Source organism: Lentinus tigrinus (genome assembly GCF_003813185.1).
Source record: "Lentinus tigrinus ALCF2SS1-7 unplaced genomic scaffold L226scaffold_3, whole genome shotgun sequence".
Classification (NCBI taxonomy): domain Eukaryota; kingdom Fungi; phylum Basidiomycota; class Agaricomycetes; order Polyporales; family Polyporaceae; genus Lentinus; species Lentinus tigrinus.
Window position 1 is genome coordinate 426,252 of NW_027137912.1, and position 15,721 is coordinate 441,972.

The 15,721-nt window shown below is 56.1% G+C and overlaps 6 protein-coding genes across 6 annotated transcripts; 2 read left to right on the forward strand and 4 right to left on the reverse strand.

Annotated features, from left to right (window-relative positions):
• Positions 1-72: 72 nt before the first annotated feature.
• On the reverse strand, positions 73-2,973 carry L226DRAFT_500088 (uncharacterized protein). The gene is made up of 6 exons (XM_067677749.1): positions 2,770-2,973; positions 2,398-2,704; positions 2,018-2,337; positions 1,545-1,964; positions 608-1,488; positions 73-539 (listed from the first exon to the last, which is right to left on the reverse strand). Exons 1-6 carry the CDS (start codon positions 2,918-2,920, stop codon positions 258-260), a joined length of 2,361 nt encoding a protein of 786 aa, XP_067540417.1. The 5' UTR covers positions 2,921-2,973; the 3' UTR covers positions 73-257.
• A 124-nt stretch (positions 2,974-3,097) lies between these two features.
• Positions 3,098-3,829, forward strand: L226DRAFT_530039 (mitochondrial 54S ribosomal protein mL60). The gene is made up of 4 exons (XM_067679749.1): positions 3,098-3,170; positions 3,228-3,342; positions 3,402-3,521; positions 3,574-3,829. The coding sequence occupies exons 1-4, from the start codon at positions 3,121-3,123 to the stop codon at positions 3,604-3,606; spliced, it is 318 nt and encodes a 105-aa protein (XP_067540418.1). The 5' UTR covers positions 3,098-3,120; the 3' UTR covers positions 3,607-3,829.
• L226DRAFT_183156 (uncharacterized protein) lies at positions 3,565-4,932 on the reverse strand. Its single transcript, XM_067672718.1, has 4 exons — positions 4,627-4,932; positions 4,420-4,570; positions 4,289-4,363; positions 3,565-4,234 (listed from the first exon to the last, which is right to left on the reverse strand). Exons 1-4 carry the CDS (start codon positions 4,846-4,848, stop codon positions 3,732-3,734), a joined length of 951 nt encoding a protein of 316 aa, XP_067540419.1. The 5' UTR covers positions 4,849-4,932; the 3' UTR covers positions 3,565-3,731.
• Positions 4,933-5,098: 166 nt separating this feature from the next.
• L226DRAFT_608848 (uncharacterized protein) lies at positions 5,099-7,305 on the forward strand. Its single transcript, XM_067685976.1, has 6 exons — positions 5,099-5,656; positions 6,195-6,347; positions 6,434-6,607; positions 6,669-6,767; positions 6,823-6,927; positions 7,022-7,305. Exons 1-6 carry the CDS (start codon positions 5,276-5,278, stop codon positions 7,160-7,162), a joined length of 1,053 nt encoding a protein of 350 aa, XP_067540420.1. The 5' UTR covers positions 5,099-5,275; the 3' UTR covers positions 7,163-7,305.
• Positions 7,306-7,845: 540 nt separating this feature from the next.
• Positions 7,846-10,189, reverse strand: L226DRAFT_454661 (uncharacterized protein; the record flags this gene model as incomplete). The annotated part of the gene is made up of 14 exons (XM_067675191.1): positions 7,846-7,923; positions 7,995-8,041; positions 8,118-8,276; positions 8,346-8,362; positions 8,463-8,575; positions 8,638-8,699; positions 8,756-8,802; positions 8,859-8,968; positions 9,020-9,186; positions 9,239-9,291; positions 9,346-9,533; positions 9,589-9,633; positions 9,684-9,870; positions 9,927-10,189. 14 exons carry the CDS (start codon positions 10,187-10,189, stop codon positions 7,846-7,848), a joined length of 1,536 nt encoding a protein of 511 aa, XP_067540421.1.
• Positions 10,190-12,146: 1,957 nt separating this feature from the next.
• On the reverse strand, positions 12,147-15,610 carry L226DRAFT_183236 (uncharacterized protein). The gene is made up of 8 exons (XM_067672719.1): positions 15,284-15,610; positions 14,208-14,625; positions 13,964-14,153; positions 13,819-13,913; positions 13,620-13,764; positions 13,010-13,563; positions 12,797-12,927; positions 12,147-12,625 (listed from the first exon to the last, which is right to left on the reverse strand). Exons 1-8 carry the CDS (start codon positions 15,547-15,549, stop codon positions 12,481-12,483), a joined length of 1,944 nt encoding a protein of 647 aa, XP_067540422.1. The 5' UTR covers positions 15,550-15,610; the 3' UTR covers positions 12,147-12,480.
• Between the last annotated feature and the right edge of the window lie 111 nt (positions 15,611-15,721).

Genomic DNA, 15,721 nt, shown 5'->3' on the forward strand with positions numbered 1-15,721 from the left:
CGTTGGCTGTGTCGCAAGCCGATCACGTTTGCCGTCTTTCTTTCACTCTCGCATGTCAGTAACTGGTTAGTAGTCTCTTTTACGTCACTCTCGGACAGGATCACGCATTATATAGGCAATAGTATTCAGTACAACAAACCCCGCGTCCGAACAAGTAGCGGCAGTAAGTAAGTAGAGAAGGGAACTCGGAAGCAGAGAAAGGAAGAAGAGAAGCGTACACGCGCTGGAGCAGAGCCTCCCGGGTCCGCTCGGCTACTCTACTTTTTCTTCTTCTCGTCACGCACCGTCGCCACGACGAGGTCCTCGTCCTCCAGGTTGTACGCGGCGATCGTGTGCATGTTCGGGAGCATCTTGCCGGCATACGACAATCGAATCTTCGACGCGCCGACGCTGCTACCCGTGTGCTGGATGATCCGGTCCCGCAGCGTGGATACGAGCAGGTTCAGCGGCAGGTCGGGGATTGTGACAACCGTGCCGTCAAACTTCCACTCGGGCCTGGACGTCTCGTTAGGCAGCTGCACGCGAAGCGAGATAGGATGCTGCAAAATCCGTTTGTCAGTTCCATCGAGTCGCACCAATATGAAGAGTAGACTGGGTATTTATTTACCTGATGCATGTTGATCCAGTCCTGCTCGGGGTAGAGCGCACCACCAGGGAGCTTCGCGACGCGCTGACGCTTCGCAGGTGGCGCGCCGTCCGAGCCGTCCTCCATCTCGTCCGCGCTGCGCACCATGCCGATCTGCGGTGGTGTACCGACGGGTATGGGCGCACCCATCGCCGCGGCGCGGGCAGGGTGCATCATAGGCGCACCAGCCGGGGGCGGCTGGTACCCAAACGGCTGCGCGGCGTCCATGCCTTGATAATGCAGTGGCGGGAGCATGACAGGTGCAGGCTGAGGGTACATGGAGGCGGGCTGCGGGCCTGACGAAACCGTTGCGGCGGAGTAAGCGGGGTTGGGGCCTCCGGCACTCATCGCTGGGGGAGCTGGGAGAGATGATGGAGCAGGAGGGAGGGAGTTGAGAGGAGCGGGGATGGCAGCAGGTCCGATGCCGGGGCCGATAGCGTTGGCCTCCTGTGGTCCGAGACCCTTGGCACGGTGGATGGCCGCTATCTGCTCGTCAATATTCGAGCTCGTCGAGAACTTGTCGAGCGTGTTCGCCTTGGACGCCGTATGACCGTCCCAGACGTCCTTCTCGCGCTCCCTACGGCGCAGCCGCTCTTCTTCCTCTTCCTTCTTCCGCTTCTCCTCGTCCGCCTCGGCACCGAAGATGTCGACACGTGTGCGTGCAAGGTTCTTGAGCGACGACACGACGTTCGCACCGCGCTGAAGTTCGGATGCTTGTGCTTTGCGTGCTTCGAGGGCGTCGCGCTGCGATTTCCACTTGGGGTCGAGCAGCTCGATACGCATATGTTCTTGCAGCTCGTCGACAGCAATTTGCTGACCACAAATGGAACATGTCGTCAGCTTCTCGATGCCCTTCTTTTGCACTAGGTGATAGTGGTGTCAGCTGTAGACGCAAGCGAGAAATATATCCAGTACGCACGTTTGGGCACATAGTCCGTCCTGATCTTCATGGGGCCGCCGACATCGAGCGAGCTTGCCTGGATAGCCCTTGCACGCTCGATCTCCCGCTGCCTCTCCTCCTCCTCCTTTCTTCTTCTCTCCTTCGCCTCGTCATCCTCGTCATCACTCTCCTCCATGACCGTGTCTTCTTGGTCGGCACCAGCACCACCAACTGCTGCCGCAGCCTCAGCCTCAGCCGCGGCCTGACGTGCACGGTGAGCTTCGACATCTTCCGCGGTCGTCTCCATGATCATGGCTGCCATCCTCTTCTGAGCGAGCGTCATGTTCTCCACCTCTTGCACGCTCATAGGTGGTGGCAATTCTGATGCTGCGTCAGCAGCAGTGAACTCGATCGTCTGGACAATAGCGTAGTCGTGCCAGTCAATCTCAGCAAACGCAACTGTGAAGACGTCAGAGGTCGCTAACAAGGACAAGGAACCACTGAGTGCTCACGTCTCTCCGCCTCCTTATCGTCCTGACGTTTCTTGTCCTGCTCACGCTTGACCTGCTCCCACCGGGCGCGCTTCTTCGCTACCTCGAGGTCCTTCCAGCGAGCGCCATCTTGTGTGCGTTCCTTCAACTGCGCGAGCATCTCCTTACTAGGTAGGAGGACTTTCGAGTATTGCTCCACCAACCTATTGAAGTACCCAAATAGTGAATGTGTCGGCCTCAAGAAGTCGAACTGGTAGTTCCGTCCTTCCCGTGCAGAAAGTGCAGCAAGGAACGGGCGACCGCGCCGTGCAGTGAAGAGTGCCGTGAGCTTGATGATATCTCTGTGGGACATGGGCCATTCAGCACAGATACGGGAGTAAAGAATGCACGAAGAAACGCACAAGTCGATGGCAGTGATGTTTGGGATGTTCAGAATGAACTCGGGGATGGGGGGTTCCTCTCCGAGGTCGACTGGAGCGGTCTCAACAGGCTTCTCCTCGGGCTTCTCGCCTTCCTTCGGTGCTGGCTCCTCCTCCAGCTCACCGCGGACGACCTTGTCCATGCGATGTCTGTAGTAAGCATGGTAAGGGTCCGCCGGGTTGAGGAAGGCAAACTTGGGGTCCTGACGCTGGTTTTCGCGGATCTTCTCCTCGAACTGGGGCGGGTTTGCCGACCGTGCCACAAAGAGCGCGGTGCGGTCAATTACAGCTGTGTCGCGAGAAGTAAGTATGGGTCTCATCGGTATTGACACAAGACATAGATGGAATACTCACATTTGATTTCTGGAGGAGGGAGAATGAGACCACTGGCAAACTTGGGCTCCTTGTGTACTCCATTCGTTCCATCCACTTCCTGCGAAGGTGCTCCATTCCCGTTGATAGCCGGTGTCGGGGGCGCTGGCATAGACTGCGTTGCCACGCTCATTTTGTGAAAGAGATGTAGGGGGAAGATGAGCAAGGTAGTGGCAGAGGCCTGATACAAGCCAGGAGCAAGAGTGACCAGAGCAAGCCGGTCCATGTCTTGCTGCTAAGCGCCAAATGACGGATTAGTCAGCAGCCACTTTCCTTTCCCGATCGTTTGGTCTCGTCTGTCCAGCGACCTCCACCTCCCGCTGCAGGCAGACGATGTTCGGGGCCTTCAGACCAACGCAGCCGAGTTTTGTTGGCCTTCTGTGGTAAGTGCTTATCCTTAGAGTCTGAGTGGAAGAGCCTTGCGCTGATATGCCTTGCAGGAAGACACCATGGAAGTTGTCACGTACGCGGAAGGCCAACGTCCGTGCACGTCTGAAGCGGGTGGACTCAGTTATTGAGGCGGTGAGGGCGAGCGGTGTTCAGTGTGCGGCATTGGTGCGTCTGTCTGTCACTTGGTTGCAGCCTTTGGCTTGACCAATACTATGCGAGCACAGGACAAGGCTCTGGAGCTTCCCAAGGAGCATGAGATGCCACCGAAGGACAAATACACCGTCTTTTCACGCCATACGAAGGGTTACCGAAAAGGTATCCACAAGGTCCCCAAGTGGACACGGGTGCGTCACAACGATTCAAACCTTGAGTGCTCTCCGTTCATATGCGTCGCAGATGACCTTGAGGACAAATCCCAAGGGCTTCTGATCCTACTTCGACTCTCAATAATCCATTGTATCATACACCCGACTATTATAGAGGCCTGTTGCAGACCTTTCTAGGTGCTGTATGAGGGGAAGGAATGTGGGGGATGTGTGTGGGTACAAATGCGTCTAGAGTAACACTAACTGGATCGTCCCCTGCTTCAAGCCGTTGAAGACTTTCGGCGCACCAAGCACTGTCCTGAAAACCTCGTCCCGAGTCTCCGGAATGTCCAAAAGTGAGCGTTTCTTCACGTCCCGGAACGAGACGTCAAGAATGATGTGAGTAAGAGCAGACGTCGAGAGAGCATCTGTTGCCGGTGTGTGAGCATGACGGTTCCGACAGGGTCTGAGACTAGACGTACCGGTGTCGCACAACAGTTTGCCTAGGCGTCCTGGGGTGCCCACTGCTGCCGCGATCTTGGTCCTCTTCAAGTACCCTACATGCTCCTCAATCTTGATATGCTTGGCGAACAGCTTCGCGACATCGCCTCCCTTCTCTCCTCGGAGTCGCTTATCCTTGAGCACTCTGGTAACATCCGCCACTCGAAGGGCCGCTCCAGCAACGAAAAGGAGGGTCGGGGCTCCATTGTGCTTGGATCTCTGCCCCATACGCGTACGGAGAGTGGGTAACACTGAGGGCAAGCATGAGCATACACGAGCCAGACACTCACAGAGGTGGGACATACTCTTCGTAATGAAATCCACCAACTGGTCCAAGTTTCTCGAACCCGTCCACATAGTTGTGTCCGCTATTGAAGTCTCTGTCTATGCGTCAACACTCAGAACGCACCTGCACAAGAGCTGTAGTGATACTCACCAGGGATTTGCATATCTGCGAGCTCAATGCCAGACATTTTCGAAAACGTCTTCGCTTGCATTGAAGATATATAGTCTGCAAGTAGGACAGGCGGTTGTGCGGCTATGGAGGGGGCCTCTACTGGCTCTATCGTCTCTGCTAGCTTCCGCTTCTGCTCGCAGGAGGAAGTGAGAACACGAGAAGCAAACGAGGGCACACGAGACGCACCTTTAGCTTGCGCTCCTTCTCCTTTGCTCTCCTCTTCCGTTTCTTCTCTTTATCCGCAGCATTTAGAGACTGCCCCGCCTGCACCTCGCCTGCGTCCTCATCCGCACTCAAGAGCTCTCCGATGTCTTCGGCATCCGGAAGCTCCTCCTCGTCGGACAAGGCCACAAGGTCGTCAGGAACAAAGTCGTCGTCAAGGTCGTCGCCGTGTTGCATTGTCGTCATAGGCCGTTGAAGACCTTTGTTAGGGCGCGCCACCAGTTGGATGGGAAGAAAGAGGCGTCGGACGACTGAGAGACAGATGCGCCGAATGGAATGCTGCAATATTTCAGGCGCCCGCCGTAAGCAGGGCAAATCTGTCGCGCGGGCCGGCATGCCCGGGGCCAATGGTGCTTCGGTTTTTTTGTTGGGACGATGAGTCCATGTGCAGCGCATCTTGGCGGTCTTCCGAGCCCGACTTAACCACGAAAATATTCTTGGACGTGTCTCTCGACCCCCGACGATGTATTGAGCAGCCAGGACGCTTTTTCAGCTGAGCGCGGCACGTTGATGCTCGGCGAAATCGACTGCGGACCCCGAAAACCGTCCCATCGGTGCTTCCCCTGTGCTAACGAACCTGTCTCGGATACACTGCTTCTCTTCGCACTTCAAAATGACCTCGCTCAACGTCGCCATAGACAGCCTCTTTGCTCGTCTGCAGCTCGCCAACGTTCTTCTCGCCGCGCTCGCGCTCGCCCTCTGCGTGCTTATCTTTTTCTGGCGGCGTCTCGCAGGCTCACGGTCGTGTGAAGGACACACTGGTCCCGAGCAGTACCAAAGTAGCACTAAGACTCGCACAGATACCGCACTTTCCAGCACACCCGTTACCGACGACGACAAATCTTTCAAGGAGCAACAGCGAAACCTCTCGATCCTACCGCACGAGCGCGACATGATCAAGCTCCCGAAGCAACCGTACGATGCCTTCCTCGTTCTCGACGTAGAGGGAACATGCGTCGAAGGCTCGGGATTCGACTATCCTAACGAGATTATCGTAAGTAGAGTGAGAGATGGCGTGTATTGACTTTTCCTTGCTATCGAGATATCATGCCTGGCAGCGCCGTTCACAAAGACATGTCGCACAAAGGACTTGTGGGTGTGGCGTGCCACCCATGATCCTGATTGTGAGGTGTTCTCACACAGGAAAGGTCTAGATCGCAATCAGCGGTCGCGCACTGTATCTCTCTCGCAGGATGCTTGTGGGACTGCACATTGGTCAATTTGCCCATTGGGACCAGTGGAGCAAGCCATGCTGTACAAGCAACGTGTTTGGTTGCGAGAAGAATGGTCTGTTCCATTCATTGTTCAGACCTTCTGGTCAGCAAGCAGACGCCAGTGGCGCTCAGATTCCGCATTGCCACAGTTATGGGGCATGGCACGTATCCGTGCCACTGCTACTCCCATCCACTGGTATCCAGATCGGGGATGGCATAGTTCCATGCGACTCTACTAAACCGTGATGAACGCTCTTTTGCTTGCAAATTTTCCGACATCGCGAAGCTGACACTAACTCGCGCAATCATTGCACACAGGAATGGCCTGTCTGTCTGCTTCGATGGAGAGATAAGAACGCCAGAGGGAAGGCTCGTGTACTCGAAGTCGTCGACGAGTTCCGGAGCTTCGTACGGCCCACATGGAGGCCCCAGCTCTCTCCGTTCTGCACTACCCTAACGGGCATCACGCAGGTCAGTCTGGCCATTCTCGTGTACGCACTGTGACTAAATCTGAAGTCTCCCGTGCGACCGCCAATACTCGTTTGGGCCGCAAACAGGAGCAAGTGGATAGCGCGCCCACCTTCCCAGAGGTTCTGCAGGAGTTCAGAACCTTTCTTGAGAAGAACAAGCTGATCGATCACCACGGGCAACGCCTGGCGCGCTTCTGCTTCTCTACCGACGGCCCGTACGACATCCGAGACTTCGTGGTGAAGCAATGCTTTATCTCCAAGGTAGGTTCGCTGCACGCGGAACAAGGAACAAGAGTGGCACTGACCTGTCTGGCGGCCGCAGATTCCGGTACCCGTGTGGCTAACGTGGGACGTTATGGACGTTCGGAGGGCAGTTGGAGCATGGCATGATTTCACTACAGCTTCTGCAGACCCTCGTGAGGTGGGCAGCCCTCCAGAAGGAGCAAACGTCCAGCTAACGCTTGTTTGTGGCGCAGGTCGGAGCGTTCCCGCTTCCTCGCAGGGTGACGCTTTCCATCCCGCGCCAACTGCATGCCCTCGGCCTCGAACCGTTCGAAGGCCGCCAACACAGTGGTATCGATGTGAGTTCCGGACGCTGTTGCGCCGATTTACTATCCACTGCTCCACTTGCCAGATAACCTCGCCATTCTGACTATGCTTGTTATGGGGCTTCAGGATACACGCAACATTAGCAGACTCGTCATCGAGCTCGCCAGGCGAGGCTGGAAGCTTGAACCCAACACCCCTATCAACCCCAATCGTCGGTGGCCCTGGATGGGAAAGCGGGGAAAGGTGCTCGAAGAGTATTATTCTTAGGCTGCATCCATACTCCGCTCGGAAAGTCTACTGTACCGAGTACCGCTCCTTCGGCGGTGAGTATCGTCCTTCCTGTATCGTTAACCGCCGGATGTTGTACGATTCGATGTCGATATAGCGTGCAACGCCAAGTCCTTCGACCTTCGTTCCGTTTCCGTTTGCACCCTCGAGGCTGTCAGTGTCTCAGGCATGGAGCCGGGACCTGTGTTCGCCGCCCCCGGTGTGTGAGTGCGATGGGTAAGTGGGGACATGTTCCGACAGCTTGAGAGCGCGCACTTCAGGGAGATTGGTGGCGGGTCACAGATTGCATATGGCGCGACATGGCCGCTTGCAGTTACGTCTCACGCAGCTCGCAGCCTGTGTTCGGCGTGGAAAAGAGCCGGGAAGTGACATCGGGACAAAGCTCGCAGCTGTTGACACATCCGGTCCGTCCGGGATGGAATGGGAGATAAAACGGAACTCTATTCGCCATGGCAGCTAAAGTGATACAGGATAGAATATGCAGTGCAATAAGTGAGGATGAATTTGGGGGAAGGTGAGTTATGTACAGTGGTACAGGTGCAGCGCCCGGATGGAGTGTCCTCGCCGTCTATTAGCATGAAAATTACGGCCCAGCCCATGGATACGACGATGAAACGCGCAGTACAATCACTGTGAGAATGCGTTTTGTGAGTGTTCCGAGCCTACAGCCACAGCAATGTGCGGGTACTCACGAAGTCCCAGAGGGTTCCGAAGCAGGGGATACCAGCTTCCTTGCATCCCTGCATACCGACGCGATGAGCACGGAGGACGCGTATGAATGCACCGCGCACTGTGAAAGACGACAACGCACCTGCATCATCTCCGAGTTTCCGATGTAGTTGGACGTGATGAAGACAACTGCGGGGCGCTCGGGTCAGAGGCGGGCATACGACAGCGCGCGAGGCGCCAGAGGCGGGGCAGATTGTACACGTACCCTCGGCTTGCCACGAATGGTAGACCTCCTTGAGAATCTTCATCGTGTCCGGCCGTCCGCCGCGCACCTTGGAGTCCCAGAGCAGAAGACGCTCGGGCCCAATGTGGCGATGGATGAGGCCGCTGATGGTGGGGCCGAACGTCTTTTCCTGGTCGGAACCTGTCCGTGCGGGAGCGCATCAAGGGAAAGTCAATCTCGAGACGGGACGGCGCAATTGCGTGTACATACCGATCCAGATGAGGTACCTGAGATACACGATAGGCGATGGGAGATAGAAGCACACGCAGCCGAGGACGCGTTTCAGCTCAATTGTCGCCGCAGCTAAATGTGAGAGCGAGAGGGCACACGCACCAGTAAGGAGATTGGATGCAGGTCGAGAGCGCAGCGCCGATACCGGTTCCCGTGCAAATACGGATACCGCGCTTGTAGAGGGTGGAGGTGTTGGACACGCCGGCGAACTGGTATGCGAACACATCTCGGTCAGTGCCACAGCACAATGGTCATGCGGCGCCGCACGCACCTTCAGTTCACGCGTCCAGAGGGTCCGAGGGGGGTCATTGACGAGGCTGCGTGTGAAGTCGCCTGCAGAAGAGGGTTCGGGAGCCGTTTTTGGAGGAGCGCAGAAAGAAGCAACGGACCTTGCACTCCGCAAATCAGGTAATGGTACTTCGCGTGGGGACCCTCTCTGTTTTCGAATGTCGTCAGCACGCGAGGCAAGACTGGGGAGGGGGGAGTACATACGAAATGATACCAAATGCGTGGTATTCCTTCACGGCGCTTCGACTAATACGACCGAGCAGGCCTTGCTGCATCCCACGCCGGAAGCGAACGATGGCCACCTTGGGAGAGGGCTGCAAATTTGTGTCAGTTTCAGCCGTGACCGGAACTACTCCACAACTGACCAGCTCGATGTCGACAGGGACCTCGCGCGTACAGATCCAGGGGAGGACAATCCAGGTCGTCATGCCCATGACGTACCAGAAGTCCTGCTGGCGAACAAGGTGCCGGCCATCCGGAATCCACTGCCGGTTCACAGTGTCGTAGATGTCGCCCATGATCGTGAAGGCCCCTATCGGACGCGTTAGCCTGGACCCACGGCTGTGAGAAACAATCTGCCTTACAGGTCAGGAACAGCGCAGTCCAACCCACAAAACGGTGGTGACGCTCGAAGACGCTGTGGATCATGATGATGAGCCGCAGACAGTCAAGGGAGAGTTGGAGCACTTACTTGTGGTGAGTGTTGCGTACCCATGGGAATGCCGACACAGCTGTCACGATCACCGCCACGTTCGTGAGGAGACCGATGACGAGGATGGCGTTGTTCTCGTTAATGTGGTTGCGATATGTGTTCACGACCTTGTATGTCAACCAGATGATGCCGGAGACTGCGCAGCCGGAATGAATACCGCCAAGATGCTGCCGTGCACAGGTCAGTGATGGTACGTCAATCGAGTCAAGGGACGGTATTCACTTGGAGAACCGACGTGCAGCCTAGACGCCACCAGAGAGGCGGCCACTGTGCGAACCATTTAGCGGTTGGAATCACACCCAAAAGTGATGGCGTACCTTTGCAAACAAGGTGTTGACGATGAGGTACAGACAACGGCCGAAGATCTCGTTACGCATGAGGATGGAGACGTTGAAGTTGGCGACGGCGAAGGCACCCGCGAACTTGGTCGCGTAGGGCCAATGTCCAGAGACCGCGAATCCGAACATGATCATGTTGATCGAGAACGTAATAGTGAATAGTTTACTGCGATCGCAAGACGGTGAGCCCTGTCCGTGACTCAGGGTGAAGCCGCCACTCACCGATATGTGTTGTACCATAGCTTGATCAGAATTAGCTTGGACACCGGCTTCTTCTTGCCCTTTTGCGCCATATACGGGTCCTTCTTGACCTGAGGCGCGTTGAAGACGGCGACCTCCTTCTTCTCATTGGGGAAGAGGTCCTTCTTCTCGTCTGAGGGGAAGCTGAGAGGTTTCTTCTCGACGGGGTAGACCTTGTCGAGTGTGCCCTTTTCAGCCTCGTCGTATGCGGGGGCGACACCTCTCGGGTTGGGTTCTGACGACATGGTGGCGGCGAGCAGTCGTGCAGTAGAGGTCCTGAGGAAGAAGGCTAGTAGCAAGGGTCAACTGATAGACCGCTACACGGGACGGGAGGGGGTCGGGTCTGCCCGACATAAGTCCTCCCGGCCTTTATCCATTCTGTGGGCGCGAAGCAGGCACGGAGTGTGAGATCGAGAATATGCATCTTGCGCGTCCGCTCAGGGAAGGACGTACCGCAGAAAGGCAGTCCGGCAGATCACACTTCGTACCCGGACGGGGGATTGTCACAGGCCCGTACGGGAGGCACAGACCCAGGACGGCGGTGCGAATGCGCTCCCACAGCTCCCGAAAATTCCACGGGCAAATGGGAAGGCCGCATGTCCTAAACCTCGGAACGTGAGTGGATAAGTTGTGACTTCACACATTCATCCGTGCTCTGTCCTCCAGCAAAGGTGGACGTCCTTCCATAGACATCGACACGCCGATTTGACAAACGTCAATGTCGGTGGCTCACACGCCCCAGTTTCTGTCATGTGGCGCCCGTAAGTTTGCATTGCGACAAGCACGGGGAAACACGAAGAACGGTGTTCTCGATAGGTGATAGGTGCACGGCTCTGGTGCTGGATAAGACTCTGTGCGTCATCGTGCTTTTTGCACTAGATTGCGCAGGCGGCCGACGCTGATAGCAGCTGAATTCCCACTGTGAGCAACGCGACGACAGCCCCCCGCAAACCTTCGTACCTATTCGGGTCAGAAGCAGCGTATACGGCTCCGTACGCATGCACTCTAGAGGACCAAAGGACAGCAAGCCTGATGGACGAGTGCCGCCAGCGTGGAGAGTGTGCGGAAAAAGAGCGATCTTCACACAGCCCGCGGAAGCCCTCTGTCTCGTATCTGGGTGGGCTCCCATGCCGTTCCTGCGGGGTGTTGTGCAACTTGTATGTTTCGCCGGTAACTCGGTATGTATGGGTGTAGCCGAACCAGTACCAAGGGCAGCCTCCTCCTCGGAGGTCACACCGGGGGGGTTTAGCCCGGAAGAATGGGTCGTCTCCAAGTTCTAGGCATTCCGACCTCTTGCGTGTTCGGCGTGCCGAAGATGTATCATGCAGACTTCGGCGCAGCTCGGCGCGGCGCGAAAAAGATGGAAAGAAAAGGACACAAGAGACCAAGCCGGGATACCAGGCGGGGGTTGGTGGTCCGCTGTCACGTCGCGGCTTGTTTCTGCGCAAGAGCTGTGTTCGCACTGGCAGTAGCGCCCAGAGTCAAGCGCTCCGCCGTGCGCCGCCACCTTCCAACGACGACTTCCGATGTCGGAACAAACCCCAGCATTCCCTCCTTCACGGCCCCGGGATACCTTGTACGCCAGGGATACATCAGGGTCGCTATTACAAATGGAGCAAGTATGAGAATTATTGAGGGGTGCAGGAGCGCATACTCCTCGTCTCGACCATGGCCGGGGGCAGGCTGGAGTGCGCATAAGTTCACACCAAGGTTCTGGCGCGAGAGTTTGGTCGGCATATGCACTGTGTCCTGTACAGCATGGCAGATGGCCGACAACTTCGGCCTCCGACAAGTTCGTTCGCGATAGGCCGTATGCGCCACAACCTGTAACAGTCAGGAATGGACGTTGGTACGTAGTGGAGATTACATGCACCTGCGTTAGCTGCTTACGATGCTGACGCCGGGGGAGGGGGATCCGAAAGATTGAACGTCAAACTCAGGCGTGCTGTCAGCACCATACGGCTGCCGCACTGGGCCACGGCGACTTGTGGATGTAGACCGGCTCCCAGTTCGCGCTACCTATCCGACTCGCAGCAGAAGACTACTCCTCATGGCGCTGTCTACACTGCCGACAACCGGGTGAGCAGCTTGAAAACGTTCGCAAGCTTCATGTGGTCTACGACGTACGTAGTCATGCGCGAGTGAAGTCCAACGGGCCGTGACGGCAGAACTCTATACCAGGCTCGAGCGGCAAAACGATTGGGCGGTCCGTACCCGCGACTGGTTATCGTTCGGGTTCCTGATGTACAACAAGTCACTAGAACAGACACACTGGTCAATGACAACGAAAGCGAGATAGACAAAGAGCGCTGTGAACCAACATAGATATGAATAGAGACTTTGAATACAGTGCGCGAAAGTCGTGGGAAGTATCGACGTTATGGCATGATGAAGGCCAACGGAAGTGAAGACGGCAATCGACCTGCCAGACGGAAAAAGGTGTACCGAACGTAAAGTGACAAGCGACCGGTGTGTTGGGTCAAGAAGCGGGTCCGTGCATGTAGGATGTGTCAAAGACGAGGAGAAAAAAGGTCGCTTAGTTCGCCTCGGCGAAATCCCTCAGGTACTGGAGCTGCTTGGACACCTCGTCCTTGAACGCAACGATGTCGCTGCTGTTCTTGATGACCGCGCGGACGGTGTCTTCCTTCAACCTGTTGACCTTCTCGACCTGTTCCCGGTATCTGCGAGCACAAGGACAAGAAACGGGCCAGTCAGCACTGACATTCGAACGTTCTACCTTCCGTAAGGGCGGGAGCAAACAATGGCAGGCAGCTGACAACACAATGCAAATTCGCCGAAGCCACGGATGCCCGGAGAGATAGGAAGAGAAGAGCGAAAACACGAGGACGTACGCGATTTGCAGAGCCTGCAGGCGTGACTTGACCCCGACACCATTGGCCATTGCAGCTGTCCGCGCCGCTGCCAGATCGCGCTCCAACCTCGACGCTTCCGCGTTGCTGACCAAAGCCTCCTGCTGCGCCGCCTGATGCCATGTCATCGGAGAACGAGATGGTCATAATCATCAGATTCCTGGCTGTACCCTTGGAAATCGATGTCAGACGTACCTCGCGCAGCTCGTCTGCTTGGTCGTTCAGGGCGTTCGTCTTCCCCATGACTTCAAGCACCTCCTCCTCGATCGTCTCGCACTCGAGCGTCAGCTGATCGAGTTCATCGTCAACTTTGATGCGGTCGCTCTCGACGTCAGCTCGCGCCGTCATCTTCATCTCGGCAATGCGGTTGAGCGTCGGCTTCACGACCTTCCGGATGTCTGCCCCGGTGAGCAAACCCTGCGGGTTAGCTGCAGCAGAATGCAGATCGATCGTGAGATCCACGTCCTCAAGAGGTGGTGGCAGTGGTGGGAAGAGTTCGAGCGTCGATAACAGGGAGGTGTACTGGTCGAGTGCCTCCTCCGCATCTGACACCTTCCGTGTCAACGAGACCTCGAGGCGGACTACGACCTGGGACGTCTCGGCAATCTTATGCTTCAGTGACTCGAGCTCGCGCGAGAGGTTCTCATGGTCGGTATTCATGCGCAGCACCTCTTCGGGCGAGAGGTTCTGCACTTTAACGATGTCCATGAGCCGCTGCTCTTCGGCGTGTAGCTTTTCCAGATTCGCCACTGAATGCAGACGGGGGTTAGTGTATGGATTGATTGAAGAGCGTACATGCACGCACTGTTATATTCGAGCTCGGTCTTCTCGTCCTGCACTTGCCGCACCCACTTCTGCCTGCGCTCCTCGTACCGACGAAGGATTTCTTCAAACTTGAGTTTATCTCGTTTGAGAGAGCCGTTGTCCTTCTTGAGGTCCTCATAAGGCGGCTACGAAGGGCATCAGGCCGCTGGTGAGGCACAACGCCATGATCTAGTACTTACTGCAGACTTCTTCAGCTGCTCCCACTCTAGCTGGAGCTCCTTCAATTTCTCACGTCGTTGGTCGAGGTCCGCAAGCACACTAGCGTCTTTCCTCTCTGGAGAAGCAGTCAGAAGTGGCACTGGGATGACGGCGAAAACAACATACCGTAACGTTCCTCCAAGACCTTCTCTTGATCCATGAAGTCATTGGCCCCTTCCAAGAAGCGTTCATAGGAGGAAACGTTGTGGTCAAGTGCGAGGGCCATATGATGGTGGATATTGTCGTCAAACTCGACAGGTATCCTCTCGGGCTGCTGTAATGTGGGATCATCACTGTTCATATATTGATCACGAGCCTAACATCTCCACGTCAGTCAGGTTTTCCGCGCTATAAGGGAGGTGCGACTAGCCTTTGCAAGTTCTGCGAGCCAATGCAACATGCCTAGCAACGTGGGCCACGAATGCATCGCTGCAGGTGCTGACAGCCATCTTACGTCGATCTGCCCGAGATATGGGTATTTCAGGCCCCTCAACGATTGTACGAGAAGATCTTCAAATCTATCCATGTCCAACGGCCAGTTCGGATCCAGACAGGATATGAGCGTCTTGAAGATTTCTCGGAAATTGTTGCCTGAGCAGCTCTGTAGCGTCTGAGGAGCTATACGGGGGCCGTCGATATGGCTGTTGAGATATGCACAGATATCGTGCCGCATCTTGGACTGGAAGGAACGGTCACGAAGGGGCCGCGTGTCTTTAGCAAATCCTTGACTGGATGGCGGCGCGACCCCCTGGTTTCCGCCTGGCCACATCGACGGCCTGCGCTGATTACTGGGACGATGACGGAAAGTAAGTGCATGTGAGCAAAAGGTTCGCCGGACTGCGCTCAGAATGACCATAGTTGATTAACCTAGGTTGGCATCGTGCCGTCGGACCAGGTGGAGAAAACGGGTATCTTTGGGTTGCTTAGTGCACCACGACGAGTGACTCGACAGGTGCTTCAAGTGAGGTTTACAGTAGTCGTTGGGACGCTGAAGCAGCGACGGCGCATGCGCAGAAATTTGTACAGATGGGTAACTGTAGAGTACAAATGAGAAGCTGGGAGAGCTAACCGAACGAGGCACAGCTACGGTATAGCCAGGTGCACCATCTCACCAGATCCTTACGCCTGATATCCTGCGATTGCACTGTCCACCACGGCTCAGCACCCCAGACGCCTTTCATATTACTCCTAGCATCGAAGTCACTTCATACGTTCGAAATCCCGAACGTCATAACCGCCGTCAACTTCCTCGCAAGATAATTGGCGACGAGTATACGCTCTGGCTATATCGAGGCTCTTCTGGGAACAAATCACAATAGCGGCGCTTGGAGAAGGATGCAAGGTAGGTTGAGGGCCTCGTCTAAGCCAAGGCACACGCGTCCAGAGAAGTGTGCGTCCACGCCTTGTCCCAAAACAAATAACCAAGATGCAGATACCGATTCTCACCTGTGCAACGGTGTGCGCCCGTAGTTCTGTGGCTTCGTCGCGCTCTGGAGGAGAGGGTTTACGTTCTGAGAGCGCATGAGTGACTGCCTAGGATTTGTTGGCGGCGGCATAGGATACGGCGCGCGGATGGCTGGCCCCGCTAGTGACATTCTTCCGTGTCCTTGTCCAGGTTTCTTCACAGTTGAGGGTACGGGTAAGTTGGATCGCGCGTTCCCATACGGGTCCCCGTGTGGCTGCATCGTTGAGCGGCGTCCCGCATACTCCATGGCAGCGAGATTGGGGCAAAGGAGGTTAAGCCAAGGAAGGGAGGCAGGGCAAGGAAGGAGGTGGTCGAAAGTGAACCAGAGACGCGGTACGCGTTGAACGCGTCAGTCACACGGACACGTGCGCGCGAAAGTCTCTCCGCGGCTCGGCTCCGGGGCCATCGCCTCGGACTCG

What these genes read in the sequence shown, in the direction of transcription:
- L226DRAFT_530039 (XM_067679749.1), top strand. Translation starts at nt 3,121, where the DNA reads ATGTTCGGGGCCTTCAGACCAACGCAGCCGAGTTTTGTTGGCCTTCTG. An exon ending in AGTTTTGTTGGCCTTCTGTG is followed by an intron (nt 3,171 to 3,227) that starts GTAAGTGCTTAT and finishes TATGCCTTGCAG; the next exon opens with GAAGACACCATGGAAGTTGT. An exon ending in AGGTCCCCAAGTGGACACGG is followed by an intron (nt 3,522 to 3,573) that starts GTGCGTCACAAC and finishes TATGCGTCGCAG; the next exon opens with ATGACCTTGAGGACAAATCC.
- L226DRAFT_608848 (XM_067685976.1), top strand. Translation starts at nt 5,276, where the DNA reads ATGACCTCGCTCAACGTCGCCATAGACAGCCTCTTTGCTCGTCTGCAG. An exon ending in CCCTAACGGGCATCACGCAG is followed by an intron (nt 6,348 to 6,433) that starts GTCAGTCTGGCC and finishes GGCCGCAAACAG; the next exon opens with GAGCAAGTGGATAGCGCGCC. An exon ending in AGCAATGCTTTATCTCCAAG is followed by an intron (nt 6,608 to 6,668) that starts GTAGGTTCGCTG and finishes TGGCGGCCGCAG; the next exon opens with ATTCCGGTACCCGTGTGGCT.
- L226DRAFT_183156 (XM_067672718.1), bottom strand. Translation starts at nt 4,848, where the DNA reads ATGACGACAATGCAACACGGCGACGACCTTGACGACGACTTTGTTCCT. An exon ending in CGCAGATATGCAAATCCCTG is followed by an intron (nt 4,364 to 4,419) that starts GTGAGTATCACT and finishes ACGCATAGACAG; the next exon opens with AGACTTCAATAGCGGACACA. An exon ending in GGTGGATTTCATTACGAAGA is followed by an intron (nt 4,235 to 4,288) that starts GTATGTCCCACC and finishes GCTTGCCCTCAG; the next exon opens with TGTTACCCACTCTCCGTACG.
- L226DRAFT_183236 (XM_067672719.1), bottom strand. Translation starts at nt 15,549, where the DNA reads ATGGAGTATGCGGGACGCCGCTCAACGATGCAGCCACACGGGGACCCG. An exon ending in GGGCGCACACCGTTGCACAG is followed by an intron (nt 14,626 to 15,283) that starts GTGAGAATCGGT and finishes TCATCGTCCCAG; the next exon opens with TAATCAGCGCAGGCCGTCGA. An exon ending in GGCTCGCAGAACTTGCAAAG is followed by an intron (nt 14,154 to 14,207) that starts GCTAGTCGCACC and finishes TGGAGATGTTAG; the next exon opens with GCTCGTGATCAATATATGAA.
- L226DRAFT_500088 (XM_067677749.1), bottom strand. Translation starts at nt 2,920, where the DNA reads ATGAGCGTGGCAACGCAGTCTATGCCAGCGCCCCCGACACCGGCTATC. An exon ending in CGATAAGGAGGCGGAGAGAC is followed by an intron (nt 1,965 to 2,017) that starts GTGAGCACTCAG and finishes ACGTCTTCACAG; the next exon opens with TTGCGTTTGCTGAGATTGAC. An exon ending in ACTGGATCAACATGCATCAG is followed by an intron (nt 540 to 607) that starts GTAAATAAATAC and finishes CGGATTTTGCAG; the next exon opens with CATCCTATCTCGCTTCGCGT.